The sequence below is a fragment of the Lepisosteus platostomus genome, chromosome 9, assembly GCF_059453375.1.
Source record: "Lepisosteus platostomus isolate fLepPlt1 chromosome 9, fLepPlt1.hap1, whole genome shotgun sequence".
NCBI classification, from domain to species: Eukaryota; Metazoa; Chordata; class Actinopteri; order Semionotiformes; family Lepisosteidae; genus Lepisosteus; species Lepisosteus platostomus.
Window position 1 is genome coordinate 52,757,556 of NC_142619.1, and position 20,985 is coordinate 52,778,540.

Genomic DNA, 20,985 nt, shown 5'->3' on the forward strand with positions numbered 1-20,985 from the left:
TGCGTTGAAATGCAGATGCTGGGCAGTGGACACTTGGGCAGGGGGGCAGGAGACACGTGCATAAGCAAATTTGCAAATGTTAAATTTGCAGATATTGAAACTCTACTGTATAATACTAAACATTCATATCACAAAATCATGACATCGTAGGCTCCCTGACCAATGAATACCAAAGTAATAAAAGTTATATAAAAGTCCGTATTTCACAAATATTTATGGAATATGTAGAATGGACATAGTTGTCCAGATCTTCTGAATATATGAAACATGCTTATTGCATTTCTATTAAATCTGCTAATAAAAGGGGCGGAGCGGTGGCTCTGTGGCTCAGGATCTGCGCCTGTGGCTGGAAGGTTGCTGGTTTGTATCCTGCGGCCGGAAGAGGAATCCTACTCCGTTGGGCCCCTGAGCAAAGCCCTTAACTCCAGCTGCTCCACGGGCGATGCATAAATGGCTGACCCTGCGCTCTGACCCCAAGCTTCTCTCCCTGTCCGCGTCTCTCACAGAGAGCAAGTTGTGGTATGCAAAAAGATAAATTCCTAATATAAGAAACTGCATATGGCCAATAAAGTGATCACTCTTATAAAAAAAAACACTTTGCCATTTTGGGGTTTCCTCAACTTCAAACATGCTTACGATTAACCCTGTACAGTGCATGGTTAATGTCCCACATCCACTACAGTTATTTTCTTTAAACATTTGTCAGGCTTAAATCAATGGAACTTAGAATGTTTGTTTAAATGCACTCAATGGGCTACAGGAAAGGAAAAAAATTACCCCCTACCTTGTAATGGGTTTAGAAAAATAAATCCTTTACACCCTGGACAAGGGCATCATTCACAATCCCCTCGTGTGAAGGACATGAGCATTCATTGTTTACACTGACAATGGTATTTCTGAGTACAAACATGATTAGCGTGGGAGCATGTGCCACCACAAAGAGCAGAAATCAAGGACATATAGATTTTCAACTACAAACAGGGATAAGAGTAAGCATCACCTCAGCACAGCTAATCCATAATCATATTCTGCGGCACAGACTAAACCACCCCTACCTTGTCAAAAGGCCTTTTATCTATCCCCCATTCACTAATGAATGAGGCCCAGTATAGGATCAGGGGCACACACTTGGTTATGAAATGCTCCTCTAGAAATCATAATGTGCAGTAAAAGTTGCATACGCTCAACAAGAAGCTGAGGGGTTATAAATGCATGTGTAGGGTGTAAATATTCTACAGCTGCTGCACTGTCCTGAAGGACCTGTGTATTTGAACTTTTTGCAAATTCAAAGTATTTTTCACTAGAAGTCTTTGCTGTGGTCAATGGAATATGCAAACACTATAAATTCCAGGGGAAACCATTACAAAAACTGTTTTACAGACTCATTTTGGAGTACTGAGAGAGCAGGACATCTACTGGCTGTTTACAACCATCACTCATAGGGAGCTAATTACATTTAAGTGGCACAATCAGAGTAGGAAATAAAAACAGACCTATGTTACTTGCTTGAAAAAGCAAAGCTTTCAGCTGACAGACTATGTAGATTTGTGGATCCCCCTGTATATTACTCATTCATCTAGGGATTATTTACTCTTTTCACAGCAATGTTTATTGAGAAGATACCCAAGGAAGCCAAGCAGACGTAGCCAAGCTTAACTCCAACCTTTCTGGGTTCAGCAGCATGGCAATAGCAGCTGATAAGTGTCAAAAGCTTAAAAAGAGGCACAGAGAAGTCAACTGGATTAGAGACTGCTCGCTGATCTTTGGTGACTGTTAACAAGTTCAACGCCAGTAATGTTGCATTTGAATTGAGACTTCAAGTCAATAATAAAAAATGCTACTAAGAGGACAGGAGGGTAATGATTCAAATGTTTTTAAAGTATTCCGAAGCAAACATTTTCAGAAAACACAGGTTAAATTCATTTTTGATAGATCGATAAAACAAAGCAGATTAAAAATCGCAAGAATGATGGAATTGCAAGCATCAATAGAAAAGTCAATTACAACTGTAATAAATGCAGATAATGATCAGGAATAGTATAATACTGTCTTCATAGATTCTGTTTCATTCCTCTTGGAGCGTCTGTTTACTAGTCTCGGAGCTTTAGGTGCCTGACATCATTTAGGTTCATGTGACAAATGTTCAGTGGGGCTCAGGTGTGAAGAGTAGGGAGTACCCTATAAAGGCCTCATCCTCGTCTCACAAGAAGGACGTTTTTAAATGAGCAGCACAAGGATGAGTGAGCCAGCAACCATATCACCCTGCAGCTCGCAACTGACAACTCACTGAAGCTAAGCAGGTGTGACCCTGGTCAGGACCTGGATGAGAGACTCCTGGGAAAAACTAAGGCTGCTGCTGGAAGTGGTGTTAGTGGGGCCAGTAGTGGGAAACTATAGTGTGAAAAGGTGCCGTCCTTCGGATTCAGATGAGACATAAAACCCAGGTCCTGACTCTGTGGTCATTAAAAACCCCAGGGTGTTTCTTGTAAAGAATAGGGGTTTCACCCCAGTGTCCTGGCCAAAGTTCCTGTTGGCCTTTACCAGTCATGGCCTAATATTAATCCCCATCTGTGAACTGGCTGGTGTGAGGTGAGCATACTGGTGCGCTATGGCCATCACATCATCCAGGTGGGGGCTGCACACTGGTGGTGGTGGAGGGGAGTCTCCATTACTTGTAAAGAGCATTAAGTGGAGTGTCCAGAAAAGGGCTATATAAGTGTAAGGAAATATTCATTTGAAAGGAGGTTCCAAGACACTCTTGCCTAGCCAGTCTCCATGGGGGGAATGTTGCAAACTCCTGCAAACTAGTTCTAACAGTGGCCAAACATGCAACCAGCCAGCAACATTCACGATACACCCTCTGTTCATGATCTAAGTTAACCAGCATAATGAATTTACTATATCATTGATGTTCAATAAAATATTAAGACACCCTACTACAAAAAAATTCAGTGATCCCTTACAGTTTCTTTTGCTTCTCTGCATAATGTTATCATTTGATCAACCACACCATATCTTCTACAAGCAACAGCTAAAATGCTCTTAAAAGTATTTCAAGAAATCCATTCAATGTTAATTAAATAAAACCACAAAAATAAGAAATTTTACTTAACAGTTATTTAAAGTAGACTTAACAGCACAGTGCTCTGTCTGAAGTGTCTGGGCTCCCCCATGGGAAGAATGAGCAATTCCCTTAGCATGCATTTCAGTCACTTATCCTTCTGACTTCCAGGAGTGAGAAGAATGTTTTAGTTAAGAGTGTTACAGAACCCCAGAGAGAGATTTCTAAAGTGGCACATGTGAGGTAAGTCTGTAATATGTTTGTGGATTTAATACACAGAGGATGCTCTAGTTAACAAAACTCAATGATAGTAGGCTTGCTGCATCATTCACTTAAAAGCACTAAAAGGGCAACCTTGCTAGATTTCCAAAATTCAAAATTTGATTTTCCACTTAGGAAGGATGCAAGTCATTCTGGTGAATAAAGATTTGATTATGAATGAGATGCTGAGTGTACAGTTGCAATCTTAAATATTTGTAAAAGGATGCTTTACAAAATGGTGCACTTGCAACTGCATAACAAAAGCAGGGGACATTTTCTTCACATGCATACTTCAGAGAACGAACTGCCAGATCTGTGAGCTAACAGCCTCATCTGCAGCACAATCTGAATTACACTTCCTTTTTTAGTAAAAAGAAAAGGACAAAGGCAGTAATCATTAGGTAACCACAATAATTCCAAATAAATTACAAATTAGCAGATATGCAAGGGTTTAATATTGATTAAATTACTACAATAATGTTCATGACTAAAATGCTGATCTTAACAAGGTCAGCAAAATTGAATTATAAATTCAAGCATTACAAGGAGTGACTAACAGTGTTATGTTACTCATTTCATTATAGACTAATAGATTGACTAATAGTGATAAGGGATTTGGACCCATAGCTGGAAGGCTGTAGGTTCAAATCTTATCTGGGGCACTGTTATTGTACCCTTGATTAAAGTACTTCACTCAAGATTGCTTTGGTAAAATGTACAACTTTATAAAATGTGTAAAAATGTTAAGTCGCTTTAGATAAAAGTATGAATCAAATTTTTAAACTTTAACTACAAACGGCTTTTAGAAAAAAGTGTCAAGAGTATATGGGAATACAGCAGGATGATGCAATCCAAGTACAGTGGCAAAGGTCAGTGAAAGTGGAGGGGACCACAGCCACATACTGTGCTTTCAGCACTTCAATGAGATAAAACAAAAGAATGTTATGAAATGATCATCATATTTCTAAGTGCTCCAGCCCAAAAATCTGAAATGACAAGACAAATATGAGAAATGCCAAGAGAGTTTGTGATGGGGTAAAATTGTCTGACAGCAGCATTCATAGATTAGGACAGGATAAAAGCGAAGGCATAATGCTGATTTTTCTGATGTCATGCTTAGTGATATCCAAAGTGTCTGTCCATTTTTCCATTTCTCAAATGATTCAATTAAGTATGGTTAGAATTTCCAAATTATCCATCCTACATGTACCCTGGAGGTTAGTTCCTGCTACAACAAAAAAGAATCAATACAAGCAGACAAGAAAACAGGACAGGTAATTTATACTCCTCAAAGTTTCAGACAAATATGGTCCACCTTCCCTTACACAAATCTATTACATCTTCAATATACTGTCTGAGAATACTGTATGTTTCAATTATTCTAGTGACAAACAGTATAATAGAACAAGAAAGTTTGGTCTTATTTTAAGAATAAGAGAGATACTTGACTAGAGAATCTGAATAAATTTTTCATAAACAATAAGGCTTTAAAATTTTATAGAACTGATGCAGTACACCGTAAATATCATGATTTGAAATAAGGAGAAAACTATATAATATCCATGTTCAGTGATGTGCTAGAAACTGAAAGAAGCTAATGTATTTCATATTGAGAACTAAATAAGACCCAATAGGAAACTGGCTTAAAATACAGATTTAAATACAAAAATAGTCTGAAACTGAATGGCACTCCTACTATGTCATATCCAACATACTGAAGGTTACAGGTTACATACAGGCAACACAGACCACAGATCTGATTGGTCGGTCTGGGGAAAGGACTTATTTTAAATCGGTCTAAATAACTGGACGAAGCTCCAGCATATCAACGTGCCCACATATACATATGTCTAATAGCCAAAACTGATAAGTGACAAAAACGTTTTAATCAAAAATAAACATCACTGAAATGAGTCACTGGACAATGTACAATTAGAATACGGCACTGAGGGTCCACTTTGCTGTCTCAGGACCTGGACATTGACAACCAGAACCAAAAGTATGTCCTATAGCGGGACATGATTGCAGAATAAGAAACTAAGTTTTTACACTGGCCTAGTCAAAGTCAAGACTGAAACCCCATTGAAATGTTGTGGCAGGAAAGGCAGCCCTCAAAGGAGTTCTGTAAGGAAGAATGGGCCACAATTCCTCAAAACCAATTTGAAAGTCTAATTAACAGGTACAGGAAACATTTAGTTGCAGTCAGTGTTGCAAATGACTGATTCTATGGGATAGTGAATGTTGCATCTTTTGAGAATAAATGTGGACAGAGTACCCTTTGTGTGCCATTAGGCTGACTATCAATTATTAAGACGTAAAAACATTTTAGGTATTAATTTTTTGAAAAATCCTAAGGTGCTGAGAAAGTTTATGAACTCTTTATATTGGAAAAGATGGTATCCACTAAATACTATAAATGATTGATTTAATTCGTATAGTGTTTTTCATCCGAAATGTACTAAAGCATCTTATATATAGGTGAACATCAACTTCATCCACCACTGAAATGCCGACCTAATCAGGTGATGCTCAGTGGTAATTATGCATAAGCATTCTCATTACACAGAAGATTGAGTGGAGAAGAAAGAAACTACCAGCTGACTTAACATAGGGACAGCAGATAGACAGGCCCACAATGGAAGTTTTCCAGGACATCCAAATAGTGCCATGGGATCTTTAATGACCCCTTGTCACCATACTTTAGCACTGGCTTGGAAATTCTGGCCCAGATGGAAGAGTGACCCTACTAGACCTCCAACATCACTCACATCAGAAATCTGATTTTAACTCAGGCGTCCAATTGCAGTACCGACCAGGCCCAGCCTTGCTTTCGTTCTGAGATCAGACAAGATCAGGCTATAAGGTGGTAAAGCTGCTGTATATTAAAAAAAGAAAGGCTCCCTCAAAAACATGAATAAATAAAACTGAAGTGTTAAAATGAGAGAATATAATAGTGTGTTAAAATGTCAATTTCACACTTTACATTCAAGCCTAGCTTTCACCCTGATAATAACACTGCTAATAATCATTTTGGTACGCAGCCCTACCATGATTAATATTTGATATATCAACCATAATAAAAATTGCAGAAGACATACTTGCAGATATTAATATAATTGCAGAACAATTTTATTTTCATAAAATAATTCATGTACTTAATGCATTGTATGGATTGTTTTTTTTTTACAAAAAATCACTTTCAGAAATCATAAAATAGATTTATGTATAAAACAAAGCAGTTTATTTTAATGGAAGATTTCTGGAGTTATGTTTTTTCCACTGTAAAAAATTAAACACAACATTAGCAAGAAATTCATGTAGAAATCCTCTTTCCAGGTTTCATCAATTCTATTTTTAATTTTCTTGAGATTCTCATTACTGAGTAAAGAAGATTTTAATACTTGAGCATCACTTTTCTATAACTTGAGTGCTTTATTCAATGTTTGGTCATTTCAAAATTGTATTCACATTTTGCCGTTTGCATTTAAATCAGAGGCTAGATAAAACTTCATACCCGACTCTCAAAGATCGCAGGAGATTTATATAAATACATGGGTGACTATTTTTAACAGATATAGCCACTGTGTTGCAAGGACAGCACTGCAATGTTAAGAATATACTGATTTCAAATTGGTGAGACAGAGCAGTGCTAGTTCAACATTAGTGCTCGTTTTCTTGGGTGACAACAATTACCACACATACTGCTCAACTCGCATTCTCCATACAAACTGTTACAGTCACGAGTATAGATATGTTGAACAATTTATCTAATAAGATGAACAATTTACGTAATAAGAAACTGTCAGAAGATATGTTACATATCCATTGTAAGCACTTTAATTAAACATTTCCTCATGCACATATAGTTGTCATATTGTCAGAGAGCTTTAGTATCTAAGATACTAAGAATCTTTAGAACAGCTTTAGGTTGGCTCTTTTATCACCCCACTCTGAAGATCATTCCATAACACTTCAGTTGTTTCAAGGCCAGAAATCAGTAAAGTCCAGTAAGCTTAAATCCTGCTGCTGTTGACTGAAATCAAGTATACAAGGTTTAGACTATCTGTGTATAGGTTCATTATCATTAAGTCCACAATTGGTATTAATCTGAAAAATAAAGTTTTGGTTACATAGTTGGGGAAAACAACCACATGTTGAAGGAGTTTATTATGCTCTATATTTTATAGCTTCGTACCAGCAGAGACACTATATAATAACATTGAAGGTATGAAAAAAAGGTTCAACAGAACACATTAAAGTGGGAAAAAGAAAATGATAAAAGCCCCACCAGTTCACAAGTTCGGAGAAATTTCTGTTGGGGAAAAAACATGACTCCTCCCAAAATTCAAGCAAAACATAAAGGAAGCAGTTCACAATCTTGGAGGTCACGTGGAGAACGAATAGCAACTCATTCACAAATATTCTGGTCATGTCCAAAAATACAATAATATTGGAAATTCATACAGTATATTTTGCGTTTAATAATATAGCAAGCATAGACATACCACTTAAATCCTCTGTTCTGTATTTGGGTAATTTTATTTTTGACAACATGGAACTAAACGATAGATATTGTATATACTAGGAATTATTTTAGATGTTAATAAGAAAACTATCATGAGAAAATGCTGGTATACTAAAGATCCCCCAACACTGGAACAACAGATCAATGTTGTGAAGGAGATTTATATAATGGAAAAGATCACCTTTTCTCAAATGCTGGCATGCCTGGATTGGGTTTGTGGCCCCATTGAGACCCAAATGTGTTCTGTGAAAGAGGATGAAACTGTGTTGTCTAGATTTTTGGCTATTTGTTGTGTTTTTGCCGATTGCATTTTTTGTTGTAATCTCCCATCCATGCCAGCATAATGTGAATAGTTCATTATGTAAAAAAATGAAAGATGAAAGCTGAAAATTTTACTTTGTATTGAATATACTGTAGTTGTAAATGTTTTCATTGTTTAATAAAAAGTTTTGGCAGAGCAAGTTCACTTTTGTTCTCTTTCCCGATTTAAGTCCCTCCACCCAACACGCAAATTTACAAATTACAAATCAGAAAAATGGGAGCACCTTTCTAAGAATTATTGCAGTACAGAAAGCATGACTAGGAGGCGTGGTTTCCTCTAGAAGCATCAGACATACTCAAAAGGGCTGATATCAGGGAAATGTTCACAGGCCAAAATCATGATGTACAGAGGCCTAATCTAAGCAGACAATCTAAGCTTGTAAATGGTACCTAAAAGAAATTTGAACCTTACCCCAGAAATATCTGCAACACGGTGGATTGGAACCTCCTTTTTGCTGTGCAAACCTTTCCCATTCTTAATGGCTCTAAAAAAGGAAAGGAAACGCGTTCATCATACCAGTTTTTCAATATTCACTTTGACCAAACAAAAAGGACAATGGGTATTAGAGGATGTGTAGGCAAAAGTTCAAAACATTTGCATAATGCCGTATAATGCTAAGTGATACCAGGTTATCTGCGAATCATGCCATGAAGAAAAAACAGGATCCGGGTTTAAGATGTTAATCTGTTATTAACAAGGAACACATCCCAACTGCAATAGAGGCCTGTGGCAAAGAGCAGTTAATCAAGGTGTCTTCACAAATATGTTCATATCACTATTCATATTAAAGAATATTTAGGACAGTATGCAACCCATTAATTTATGCAAGATAAGCAATATTACATCAACTAGTACATCAGTACATCTGATGAGCCTGTTTCCAGAAGTGTAATTAAAGCCCAGGCTTATAAAACTTCAAACACTTAAAAACATATCAGAATGCCCCCTTAATATTGAAGCCAAACCTAATACTTTAAGCCAAGAAAAATAAAGTTTAACTGATGTATCACGTGGACAAATTCAAAACCATTTACATCAGATTCAGGAAAATGTCAGCTTTCTATGGTCTGTCTGCTTCATATTAACCTGGACTCTTCTGTGACAAGCTCCCCCCCCCCAGAGACACAGCCTCATCACATATGCAAAAATAAGTTTACTAAAAGATTAAAATAAATCGTTAGAAGTCTCCGAAAACGTAAGCAGGCTATTTAACAAAGTAAGTCGACCTGATTAACACAAGAGTCAGTTGGTCTGACTAATGAAAATTGTTGAGAGGTACTCATCCAGCTGTCATTATGTTAGAATTACAGAGACATTTACATGGCCTCATTCTACATAGAGACTATTACCCACTTACACTTTTATAATGCAGCATTCTCAAACAATCAATAACACAATGACAAGCCACATAACATAGTTCGACCCAATGGCTGACTTGCATGCTTGCCCTACATTTTTACAAATTAATGAGGCAATCTGCATTTTGCCCTGTCCAATCACTGTGAAATTTAGACTGCCCCCAGGGTCTTATTACATGCATATGACATCTGAAGGGTAAGCAGTGATAATATCTATTGCACACTTTATAGCAGAAACATTACTCAGATCATGAACAATATTTTTTAAACTCATTAGCAAGAAGTGTAGGAAGAAAATTGTTTTTCATTAAAGTGGAAAAATGCATTATATATTAAAAGGTACTGTGTATTGGATTACAGAGACCTTTATCTTACATTTGCGAAGAATGCCATGCACATCTTTGAAAAAATAAAATCACTATATAATGAAATTTAACATTTAAATGTCCTTGCTATATTTAAAGAGAATTTTGGGTTAACAGAGGTGCCTGACTGCCTTCACAGATCCTGTGCTTTTCTGCTTGGAAAGCTAACATTCAATATTCACACTACAACACAAAATTAAATTCTATACTTGATTCAAAAGATGAAATAAAGATTGGTTTCCTTAGCTATGTTTTGGCTACGACAACATTTTAGCATTCGGGACATTTGACAAAGTTCAAGAGTCACAGGAAATGAAGGCAGGCAAATCCAATATCACTTAAAAATACATGAATGGGTTCACATTTTTCAGTCCAGTCACAAACAAAGGACAGTCTGGCAATATTACTCCCATTCTTCATTTCTGATCAAAACACCTTATTAGTTGACGGTACTGGTTACAACATTGATTGTATTAAATCAATCTGAGGGAAATAATAATGAGCCAATAATCCAATAATAACAAATTAACGCACAATTAAGGTATACAAAAAATGATTTAATATAACCCTGTATATATATACCCAAATATACCCAGGATATATACCCAAAAAGCAATAAGAATAATAAGAATAAGAACCAAAACAGCTACCTTCATAGAAATATTAATTCAGACTAATTTCTGACCAACAAGAAACATGTAAACACTGAATAGCAGAAGGTCTAGTACTAAGACCTAGGAAAGCAGTTAATTGCATTAATCTACAGAATCATTGCTAATGATAGGTGGAAAATTCACCAGCAAGCAGGGAATGAGTTAAAGAAGTTATAATTTCCAAAAACCTTCAACAGATTGTTACACATAATCACAAATTCAATTACTTTCAAACAACTTCAATAAAACTTCAATTTTCAAGTACTTTCAAGATCTATTTTGCAACTTAAAAGTTAGAAAACGAAGCATTCTTCGTCAAAACCTGCGTAAGACCTATACACTAATGTTTTGAACCATAAAACTGGAATGTGGACTTCATAATGCGTTATATTGTGCAGTGAGATCATTTACAAGAAGCCTTCTACTGAAACCGCTATCAAAAGGCCCTTAACACCATTACAATACCACCATTAAAGCAATGATGTTTTTACAGACTTCAGAAAACCTTTCATGGTTGCTTCTGTATGCTCCAGCTCTCTACTTTTCAAGAAATAGAGAAGCAGGATTAATAACATTTTGCTAATTACCCAGGAGGTTATAGTCAATGTCTATGCAAAATCAGCAGTCATGCCAGCTGGAGACATCAGGCTACAACTGTAGAGAAGCCTGATGGGCTTGTGATTCGGTTTATGGATTTTCCTTGGTGCCCAATTCTGTCATCACCCATGGTCAAGGGTTCCCTTCGTTAGCTCACTGAATCTGATGATCTTGTCATGTAGTGAACCAGTTCTGGACCAATCGCAGATTTATCCTGTCAGACAGTGCTTGTACAGTCAAGCTGAGTGCCCTCTCGCTGCAACACTCAGGGCACGTGACCTCTATGAGAAATAGTATCATGGTGACGTGATTAAAAGCAGGGAACCTTTTGTCTTTCATGCATGTGCACATCACTTTTGCCTGTACAAACACTTCTCTTCACCCTTTGGAAATTCCCACTCAGGGAGCAGAGGTGCAAAAAGAAGACAAGAGTCTTAACATTTACTACAGGCATATCCCAGCCCCAAACAATTATATTGAAACAAGCAAATAATAATTAGGGATTTGACAGTACAGCAATATGCATCAGCCCCAAACATTCAGCACTTCATATTGATCATAGTACTTTGATTAAAAGCCCAACCTTGTGCATTGTGCACAAAAAAAGGATTCCAAAATATCTGATTTTTAAAATACATCTAGCACAAACCTTAATATAAAGCTTGCAACTAGTTGACTTAGCGATACAAAGTGTTAAGAATTCACAATGAACATCTTCAGAGAGACTGTTACTTAGTTTAGAAATAATTATCTTATCAAGCATATATTACAGCTAACATTGCTGAAACATGTAAAAGTTTCATATCAATATCATTAACAGTGCTTAACTATGAACCTCTAATTTAATTTGCATTCCCACATAAGGGTGGTGTGAGAATGCGAGATTTGAGACAAAGAAATCCGCCAGTTTGCACAGGGTCATCATAACATGTGGAGACAGCATTAAAGTTGTGGGGAAGAATTATTACAGAAACTGTAAAGATCTACAGTAGTATCAAAAATCTACACTACTTGTTAATTTACATAGTTAACAATCACCCCAAAAAAGTCAGCTGAAAAGTGGATTTTTTTAAATTAGAAATGCAACAGCTTGTTATACTCTGTCCTATACATGAATGTACATAACTGTAACAGTAAAATGTCTTATATTAAAAAAACTGAGATCTGGGGAAAGGAAATGTATAAAATACAGGGAACGTATGTACAGTATCACAATTCATTGATCTTGAAAGATCAATGAATCAAATGATTTAACAGAATGAACAACACCATTCTATCCCACAGCATCTTGGTGAAACTTTTATACAGTACTTTAAATCTTAAGTTTATATCAGTCTCTTAAAAAGAAAAAGTACAGTGGCATTAAGGAAATCTGTTAATTAACAACACACAAAATAAGCTGGTTGTTGATGGATCCAGCACTACCGCAATTCAGTCCAGATTTAAACCCAGAAGAAAGCCGTTTCATTTCACACAAGCAGTTTCTGTCATCTGTGGCAGCGCAATGAGTTCAATTTTCTGTCAAGGCAGTATAGGTTCTTACCTTGCCTCTGCAGCAAGCAGTTCATCGTAGTGCGATGACCTCTGATCATCATCTTGACGATAGCGGATCACTGTAGCCAGTCCTTTACTAACAAGAGCCTCTGCAATGTTACTGCAAATAAAGCAGATAAAAACAATGGAGCACAAGACAAAAAAAAATCTCGACACCACCCAAAATTGGTGGTTCTGGCAGTTTTGGTCTTTATAGCATATAAATTTACATATATTATATAGCCTGGGACATCCCAGCTCTATCATATGGTCACAACCGGGAATTCCAATGACTGTTTTATAATAGCAGATGAGAACAATGCCAACAAGTACAAGCCTCATAACCCATTACTTGCTCAGTGGGTCTATTGGAACAGGGTTATCAACTTTACGATCACATACTGTAGCCTCAATCATGGCACAACAGAAAGGGGGGAAAAAGGTGCTCTTCTCCAAGAATCATATTTTCACAGTCATTGAGTGTGATTGAATTTTACGTTCCAACAAAAAAAGTTGAAACTAAAAAACCAAGCAGACAACCACCACCTCAATACTAGTTATTTTACAACAGTCCTTATTTTCACTCCATGGATGCAATTCCACATTCATTGTGTGATGCCCCCACAGCTCGGGGAACAGTGTTTAACCATCCAGTCTCCGCTGTCTTAGGTTCTGGTTTAGCCAATGGTCAAGTAAAAAATGGATTTTATATTCCACTACATACTGAATAAAACTAACTTTAAACTGAAAGTCTTCACCTGCAGTTAGGATAAAATGTCTTATTTCTGTGGGGGGAAAAAAATGAAACCGAAAAGTAATGAAGAAAACACTTAAGCAATTCTAATTTAGGAAACAAAGCCCTGAATATTAGCCATGCTGAGTAACGCACAAATTAAATTCCTTAATTTTCTAGAACAGCTCCCAGGACATGCTGCAAAATACAGTGCTGCATTCAGGAATTCGTATTTGATTTTTTTTATGTATACTAGCAAATCCAGCCCTCAAAGGTCAGATTACTGTTACTTTTATTTACCTCTTTAACTATCCACTACTTAAAACGTCTTAGAAATTCAGTTCAAAGTGCAAAAATGAAAAGCAAAAACATAGGAAGCAATGAGGTGTTCAGTAAGGTTTTGTTCGCTGCAGTGAGGCCCTGTCAATAGCAGCATTCACTGCATTAAGAAACTGAGCACTGCATTTTAAATTTCAGATTTCTTAACACACTCTGCTCACAACAGAAAGAATATAAAATGGCTACTGAGCGCCACTATTAGAATTAATTTTTAGAGAAAAGAAAAATTGTATGACAATGATGAGAAGCACTTAAACCCCAAGGCCAACAAAGTGTTGTCATTTTAACTTTAGATAGCATATTTTGCTGTAAAACATTTCTAAATCATTAAATTGTCAGAATTGTAAAGACTGCTGTAATACATCTACATATTCAGAGCAATTATACCCAAAATAAAGCAATTCTTGAACCAAAAATATTTTGCAAGGTGATGAAATCACAACAACTTTGTCACTATCAGTGATTAAGGTAGCAGAGGTACAATGTGGACAGGGGATAAGAAATAAGAGGTTCCATATGTTACAAATGAGTTCATTCAGCCTATCCATACTATTAGGTTGCTGGTAGCTAAGTGTATGTGCTTCAACAATATGGCTACATAACTTTGTCTTGTACCAGACTTCCGCAATATCTGCATTATATTCAGAAAATGAACTTCACTGATTGGGAACTAAATAATCCAAAGTTAAGATTCACATTTGATGAGTAAATGAGAACGATATTCCATAAGGCAGTTTTAAGAACTGCCATATGGACTAAAATGAAAACGTAAACAGCTTTAAAAACTGAAGACTCACGAAAAAACATTCTAATTTCACCACTGAAGATTTAACTTGAGCCTTTAATAACATGCCAAGTGTTGAATTTTTTTTTTTAATTGGCAATACGTTTTCCAGAGGTGTCGGCAAAGAACAGCAAACAACCCTGTTAAAACTGCAAATCTATAAAAGAGATCCAACATCTACTTATATAAGTGATGAACGACAAAATTCCAAATCCAGAACAGCATTAACCAACAACTTTCCTAGTCAGATCTAAAAAGCAAAGCACCAGCTCCATAAAATATAACAGAACTGAAAAGCTAAAGCAGAAAAAGACATGCCTTACATTTGTAAATATGAAATACATTTACAATAAATCAGATTCTTTTAACTGATTATGCATAAAAAAATAATTTGTTACGTTTTTAAAATACTAAGGAGATTTGTACTAATACAGGAGAAGAAATCCACAGCTTTGTTACACAGATCCCAACCTGGTTTGTGGCACAACGGCTAACTATTATCTACTGAACAAGGTATGAAAGTAGGTAGTATACATTTGTAAATTCTTTTCAGTACATTAGAGGATGATGACACTAACTTGATCCAATCCCACAAATAAGATTCCAACTAGCAGAAACTGGTGTCAGTAATTTCAACTGAACCTTTCTGGCATTTAAGAAGATTTCTAATCAGCCGGCGAAGGCAACATGTGGAACAGAAAACACAAGCATGGCCTAGGATCCAGAATACATAACCATTATAGTATCTGAAACCCTAAATAAGATCATTTCTGTGCTGTGCTTCGGACAGGATATGGATTGAAATATGACAACTCATTACACACCAGATTGTCACAGGCTCGCCCTTCCCCAGCACAGTCACCAGGGTTCAGTTCTCAATAGGTGCCAAATTAAACCAATTCACCATCAGAAAGATACAAAAAAAGAGTCCTCGTTTATAAGGCAGCAGACAGTTGCAACAAAAGACCAAACTGCATTCCTACAGTGCCCATTACAAAAGGACTAGAGCACCTTCCTCCCTGGAACCCACAAGAGAACTCCCCCAGCAGAGCTCACCTCTACCTTATTGTGGAAACTCCCACTTAAAGATACTTTACCCCTTTTCACATTTTCAGCTAATAAATACCACATTATACCAAAACAGCATTATACAATTTTGAAATAGAGGGCCAATGCTCTTCAGCATGAGGAATTTTCAGCAATGGTCTTAAAAGCTGCCTATAGGAAAAAGGAACCACAGCAGAACACAAAAAATATTAACAAGACTGGAAAGAAAGGGTGACAGCTCTAGAACAAAGACATTTTGGCTTAATTTTGAACACAACAGTGACCTCCAAAAAGGCTTTGACTTTACTGCCCCGATATATTTTAGATTTTCAGTAAATAATTTATATTTGTGTTCAATCACAATCAATCACCAATAAAGGCAAGTGAGCCAGGTCCAGAGGCAGCCCTGCATGACATTACATCCACCATACTTCACAGATGTGATGTCCCTTGAAAGACTTGTAATCCCCTTTTCTTCACACTTTAATCTATCCATACTTTGGACAAAATTTATCTTGGTTTAACATGGCGGGTTCACCTCTGTGATTCAGAGAAAATTCTGAAGTATAGTGGAGGTAAAGTCATGACCTGGGCATGCATGGTCATCTCTGGGTCTTGCTCACTTGTTCTTACTGATATTACTAAAAATGGCAGCGGAAGAATTAATTCTTAAGTTAAACACTGTCCACTTTTGCAGTAGTAAATAGGGTGGCATGTCATCATACAGCACAACTCAAAACAGTCAATGCAAGAAGCAATTCATTTGGAGAAAAGGTGGAAAATCAAACTAACCAAATCACTCTACAGTGAGTATGCATTTTAAATTGTGCCCATATTTCTTCAAAGGGATATGCAAACAAATAATGACTTTTAAAATAATCAGTTTACACAGTGAAGGTCTCCCAACACTTATGGTCACTTGAAATCACTGGGTGGACCATGAGGTATTGTATGTTTCTGTTGTAATCAAATGTAGAAATGGAATTACACAAACATAAAACATTGTACTTATCACTTTTGATAGCCTCATCATGAATACAGCTTGTCCCAATATGTTTAGAGGGAGCAGTATGTAAGCACCCTAACCTAGAAAACAGAAGCGTTTGACCTAAAGGAAAGAATTATCCCGAAAAAAAAAAAAACAAGACATTGCACATTTCAGTCTCTGCTTAAGAGGCAAAAGGAGGAACAGAGGGAGGCTGACAAAAACTATTGAACACATTAAAATCATGTCCTGGATTATGGTATTCAGCACCAATCAGTTTGGAGCAATATGCATTTCTAACATCGCATAAAGCAGCCTTGTATTATGACTGATGCTGTTTCCAGGCCTCACAGAACACAGATAATCTAGTTATTTCCAACTGTATTCAAACTGATTACCTACAGACTTTATGGAATGCACTTCATCATTATACCATAGAGAACGTGAGGAAAAAGACACTCAGCATGTTCTCTCAAGTGCTACACAGTTCAGAGGACCTAACAATGTTGTATAACGCAGTCAAACTATTCAATGTTTGATAATGGTAGTGAATGCAAGATGCAATGGTGATTGTAGCATTGCCTCAGAAAGATGCTTTATAATTTGGGGGTTTCATGCATTTGAAGGTGTTCAGATGTTTTGGTTTTTCAAAGTGTAATGGAAAATAGACATGGAATAACAGCTAATGAATTGCATGAAGAGGGCTATGTCCAGTATCATAAATCTTGAACACTGCCAGTACCGATAAAATAACTAAATCTTTATTGTAGCTGAGAGAATTTGTCAGAACATCCACATGTAACAGCTCTATTGAAACTCTTTTTAAACTATTTTTTGTTTTATGCTTTCAAAATGCTTAACTCATAAACATAGAATAAAATAAACGCGATCAAGCTGTGGTAAAAACTATGATTCTGGCTTTGAAAGCACAGATGAGGAAACGTCTGACACTACAAGAAAAGAAATGGTCTGCAATCAGATACCGAGATGTAACAAAGAGCATCACACTGCTTCAATAATCTGTAATTTAACAGGTCTTGCATAAGACTTTCAGTAAGGCTGACCAAACTAATAGGTCCATTAGTACTTACAATCAAGCATATACATTTGCAATAGTCAAATACTGCTTAGTCATTTCCAAATTGCTGGGGGTGTACATCCCTGCAAGGAGTGTCATTTATATATAAAATGACACTGAAAATCAGAATTATTAATTTGAAAAGATGTCTCATGCTAGAGTGCACATCTGATGTAATTGCTTTCATTTTTACATACTAATCTGTTTACTGGTTTTAAAAATCAGCCACATATATTCAAACACTTAAGCTAGTGTAGAGAGATACAGACAAGAGAGTGCTTCAAGATAAACAAATTGCATTGCACAGTGTTTTCTCTAAAGGGCACTAGGAGTACAATTCAGTCATCCCCTATTAATGATAGATATAAAACCACTGTTTCGCAAGTACAGGTTTTCCCATGCCTCCTTTTTAATAACATCCATGCTATTTTAAATGGCAGCTTTCAATTTACATTTATAAAATACTAAATGTTTTTAAAATATGTATGCCAGTAATACATTTTGCGGCAGGTCAAATTTCCCAATATTAAGCTCCTGTTGCTTTAGGGTATAGAAAAAAAACTTAATAAAACGGATCAGCAAATACTCTGTATGTTTCATTCAGAGCATGAACTGACAATAAAAATAGTTTAGCAACCTTTCACTGACAGTAATGAATTGCAAATAAAGTTAAAAATAAAGTCTGAAAATTTTGAAATGTCTGTAATTCCTATATTAGCAGGAAATTCATATAAAGTTTAGTTCAGAAGAAATCTCTGAACAATTTGAGTTCAGTATACAAGATATTTTTATATATCACATAACTCTACACTAGTTTCTGCAGTAATCATTGCACATTCAGTACCATTCTCTGCACAAATCACATTAAAGACCAGGATACATACTATCACATAGACAGCATTAGGTACTTGTCTGCAGTGGTTTTACAGATAACATACATTTTTAATTAGGTGGAAAGATGTTAGTAGAACCAAAGAGAGGACACAGTATATATGGAGATGGTTAATATTCAAGTCTGTTTGAACTTAAATTCAGTAGGTTTCAGGACTTACTGATTGACCAACACTGAAGATCTACAGTGTGCTAAAAAAGTTGGAAATGTTTTTTCTCTCCACAACAGGGAAAATGGGAGAGGACAGAATATCCCCCTCCCAGAAAATTACATTCCTTCAACGGGTGAAAAAAAACCGAGCTTGTGCAAAACTATGAGGCAAGACACTACTTTCCAATTTGGAAGTCAGACCAACTAATGAAATAACTGCTACCAAGAAAAAACACTTCAAGTATTGCCACTTTGAATTTGGAGTTGCACACACAAGAAATGTTGTTGAGGGTGATTTTGTCTTGCCTCCCCTATGTGAACAGAATGCCAAGCATCCTATCCATCTCCATTCACTGCAAGGTAACAAAGCAACCCCACACAAACAAAAGCATGTAATAGTACCTGACTTGTGTGTGGAATTAAACTCACTAAAAATTTAGTGCAGTGAATTACTCAGCCACAATTTTCACAGATTGACCGCTGAAAAAAAATAAAAATCCAACTTGCAGATCTGTTTTTTCTTTCATTTCAACACTCATTTGGCACTAATTTAAAAAAATATTTGGACCAAGTCATAATTAGATTTATCCATCCTCAAAGCACACAAGTCAGAGATGCAGGATAACTATGTTTTGCAAAACAGGGAGAGGAATTTGAATAAACACTTCATGTATGCAATTCATACTTACAACTCAGTTGTGGCTGTAGTTGAATCTTATTGCCAGTCTTTTTAGAGCATGCATTTTATATAAAGACGGTAAGTTACAAGAATTATATACTTTGATATACAATTATGATCCGCGGTAAAAGATTAAACATAGCTGAAAAAATATTTTGCTGCAGAATAAGCATCTATATAAATAAATAAAGCATCTCTTCCATCTCTCCAAGGACCTCGTCAAGCCACTCCTTAAAAAAAGGCAGAATTTGCAGATGCTACAACATGGCTGGGAAGCACCCTGTTCTAGGTGTTAAATGTATTTCCATGTACTTTCCACTTGTGTCTCCTGAATGGTTTTTACTGATGAGTCCATAGGATTAACTTTGAGTATTGTGCTTATACTAATGGTCTTCTACCTTATGATTCAAGAGTAAGGGGTTTACGTCTTTCAGCCTGTCAGTGTAGAACATTCCTTTAAGGCTTGAATTGCATCTAGTTTTTACTCTCAGGACTGATTCCCTATTGCACACAATTTTTTAAAGGTGTTACTATGAAGGTTTTACCGATATATCCTCTACTTACCTACTATTATTCTATTTGCCTTTTTTGCTTCCATACCTTACATAGAAGATGTAATTAATGTGGCAACATCAGCTACTATGTTCCCTTATATTAGTTTCTTCAAGTTCAATGTTTTCCATTTTGTAACTAAAGATCGCTTCAAGCCCTTGCCTACAATGTCAGCTGCAAGTTTTTTTTTACCTACACATGAATTTTAACTCGTTAAAATTTGCTGCTTTCTAGTCTATTTGTGTATCATCTGCATACTTGACTAGTTTTACGAACTATACAAGATTTCAGAATATGAATATAAAGTGCCTTTCAGATTTTTTCCATATACTCTATGATAAAAAGAAAACAATCAGCACTACAGATTGCATAATCTGCCTTGTTTAATACAAATCTAAAAGTTGTACATTAATAGCAATAGCACTGTACAGAAAAAAGTCATTTGATGTAAATTAAATTCCAGAAAAAAGAAGAGTAATCTATTTACAGCTCTAAGCATACCTTTAAATAAAAGGCAACAAATGTACCATAACATACGAGAATTTGGAAGAGTAGTGGAATTTTCTGGGACTCTCAGACTTAGAAGCCTCTTAAGTCTCTTTTCTTAGGGAAGAAATGGAGGTACACCCAGAAGACCTCATTATTGGCATGCAACACCATGCTCTCTGAAGACTGCAAGCAAATGGTCATTGATCTCTACACTTCGGGAGATAGCTATAAATGTATCCACAAAGAACTGACTTCCACTACAGCTTTCCGCCAGAAAAAGCCTACTAGGAAAAGGAAGCAAATGTATCACATCACCACAGACTGTGAAACAAGTGGTTTGGGAATCAACTGTAAATCTCAAGGCAACAGCTGAAGAGCTCCCACACAAACTGGTATTTTCAGAATACAAAATGTCAAAAACTACCTTTAAACATCACCAACATGAATGTGGCATTCAAAGCTAGCATACAAGGAAGATGCCTCTACTTTGGACAAACCACAAAAAGAGGCAACTTAAATTGGATAGACTACATATTAATGACAACTGGAGAACCATGTTTAACAGTCAGATGAAACAAAATG

At 36.2% G+C, this 20,985-nt stretch overlaps 1 protein-coding gene across 1 annotated transcript in view; it reads right to left on the reverse strand.

Annotated features, from left to right (window-relative positions):
• The window catches only part of snd1 (staphylococcal nuclease and tudor domain containing 1), a 304,678-nt gene that overhangs the window by 219,035 nt on the left and 64,658 nt on the right, over nucleotides 1-20,985 (reverse strand). The window contains exons 13-14 of the mRNA XM_088645522.1: nucleotides 12,686-12,796; nucleotides 8,581-8,653 (exon numbers count right to left, since the gene is read on the reverse strand). Of these exons, the coding sequence (XP_088501648.1) occupies nucleotides 8,581-8,653; nucleotides 12,686-12,796 (184 nt within the window). The remainder of the gene's footprint in view (nucleotides 1-8,580; nucleotides 8,654-12,685; nucleotides 12,797-20,985) is intronic.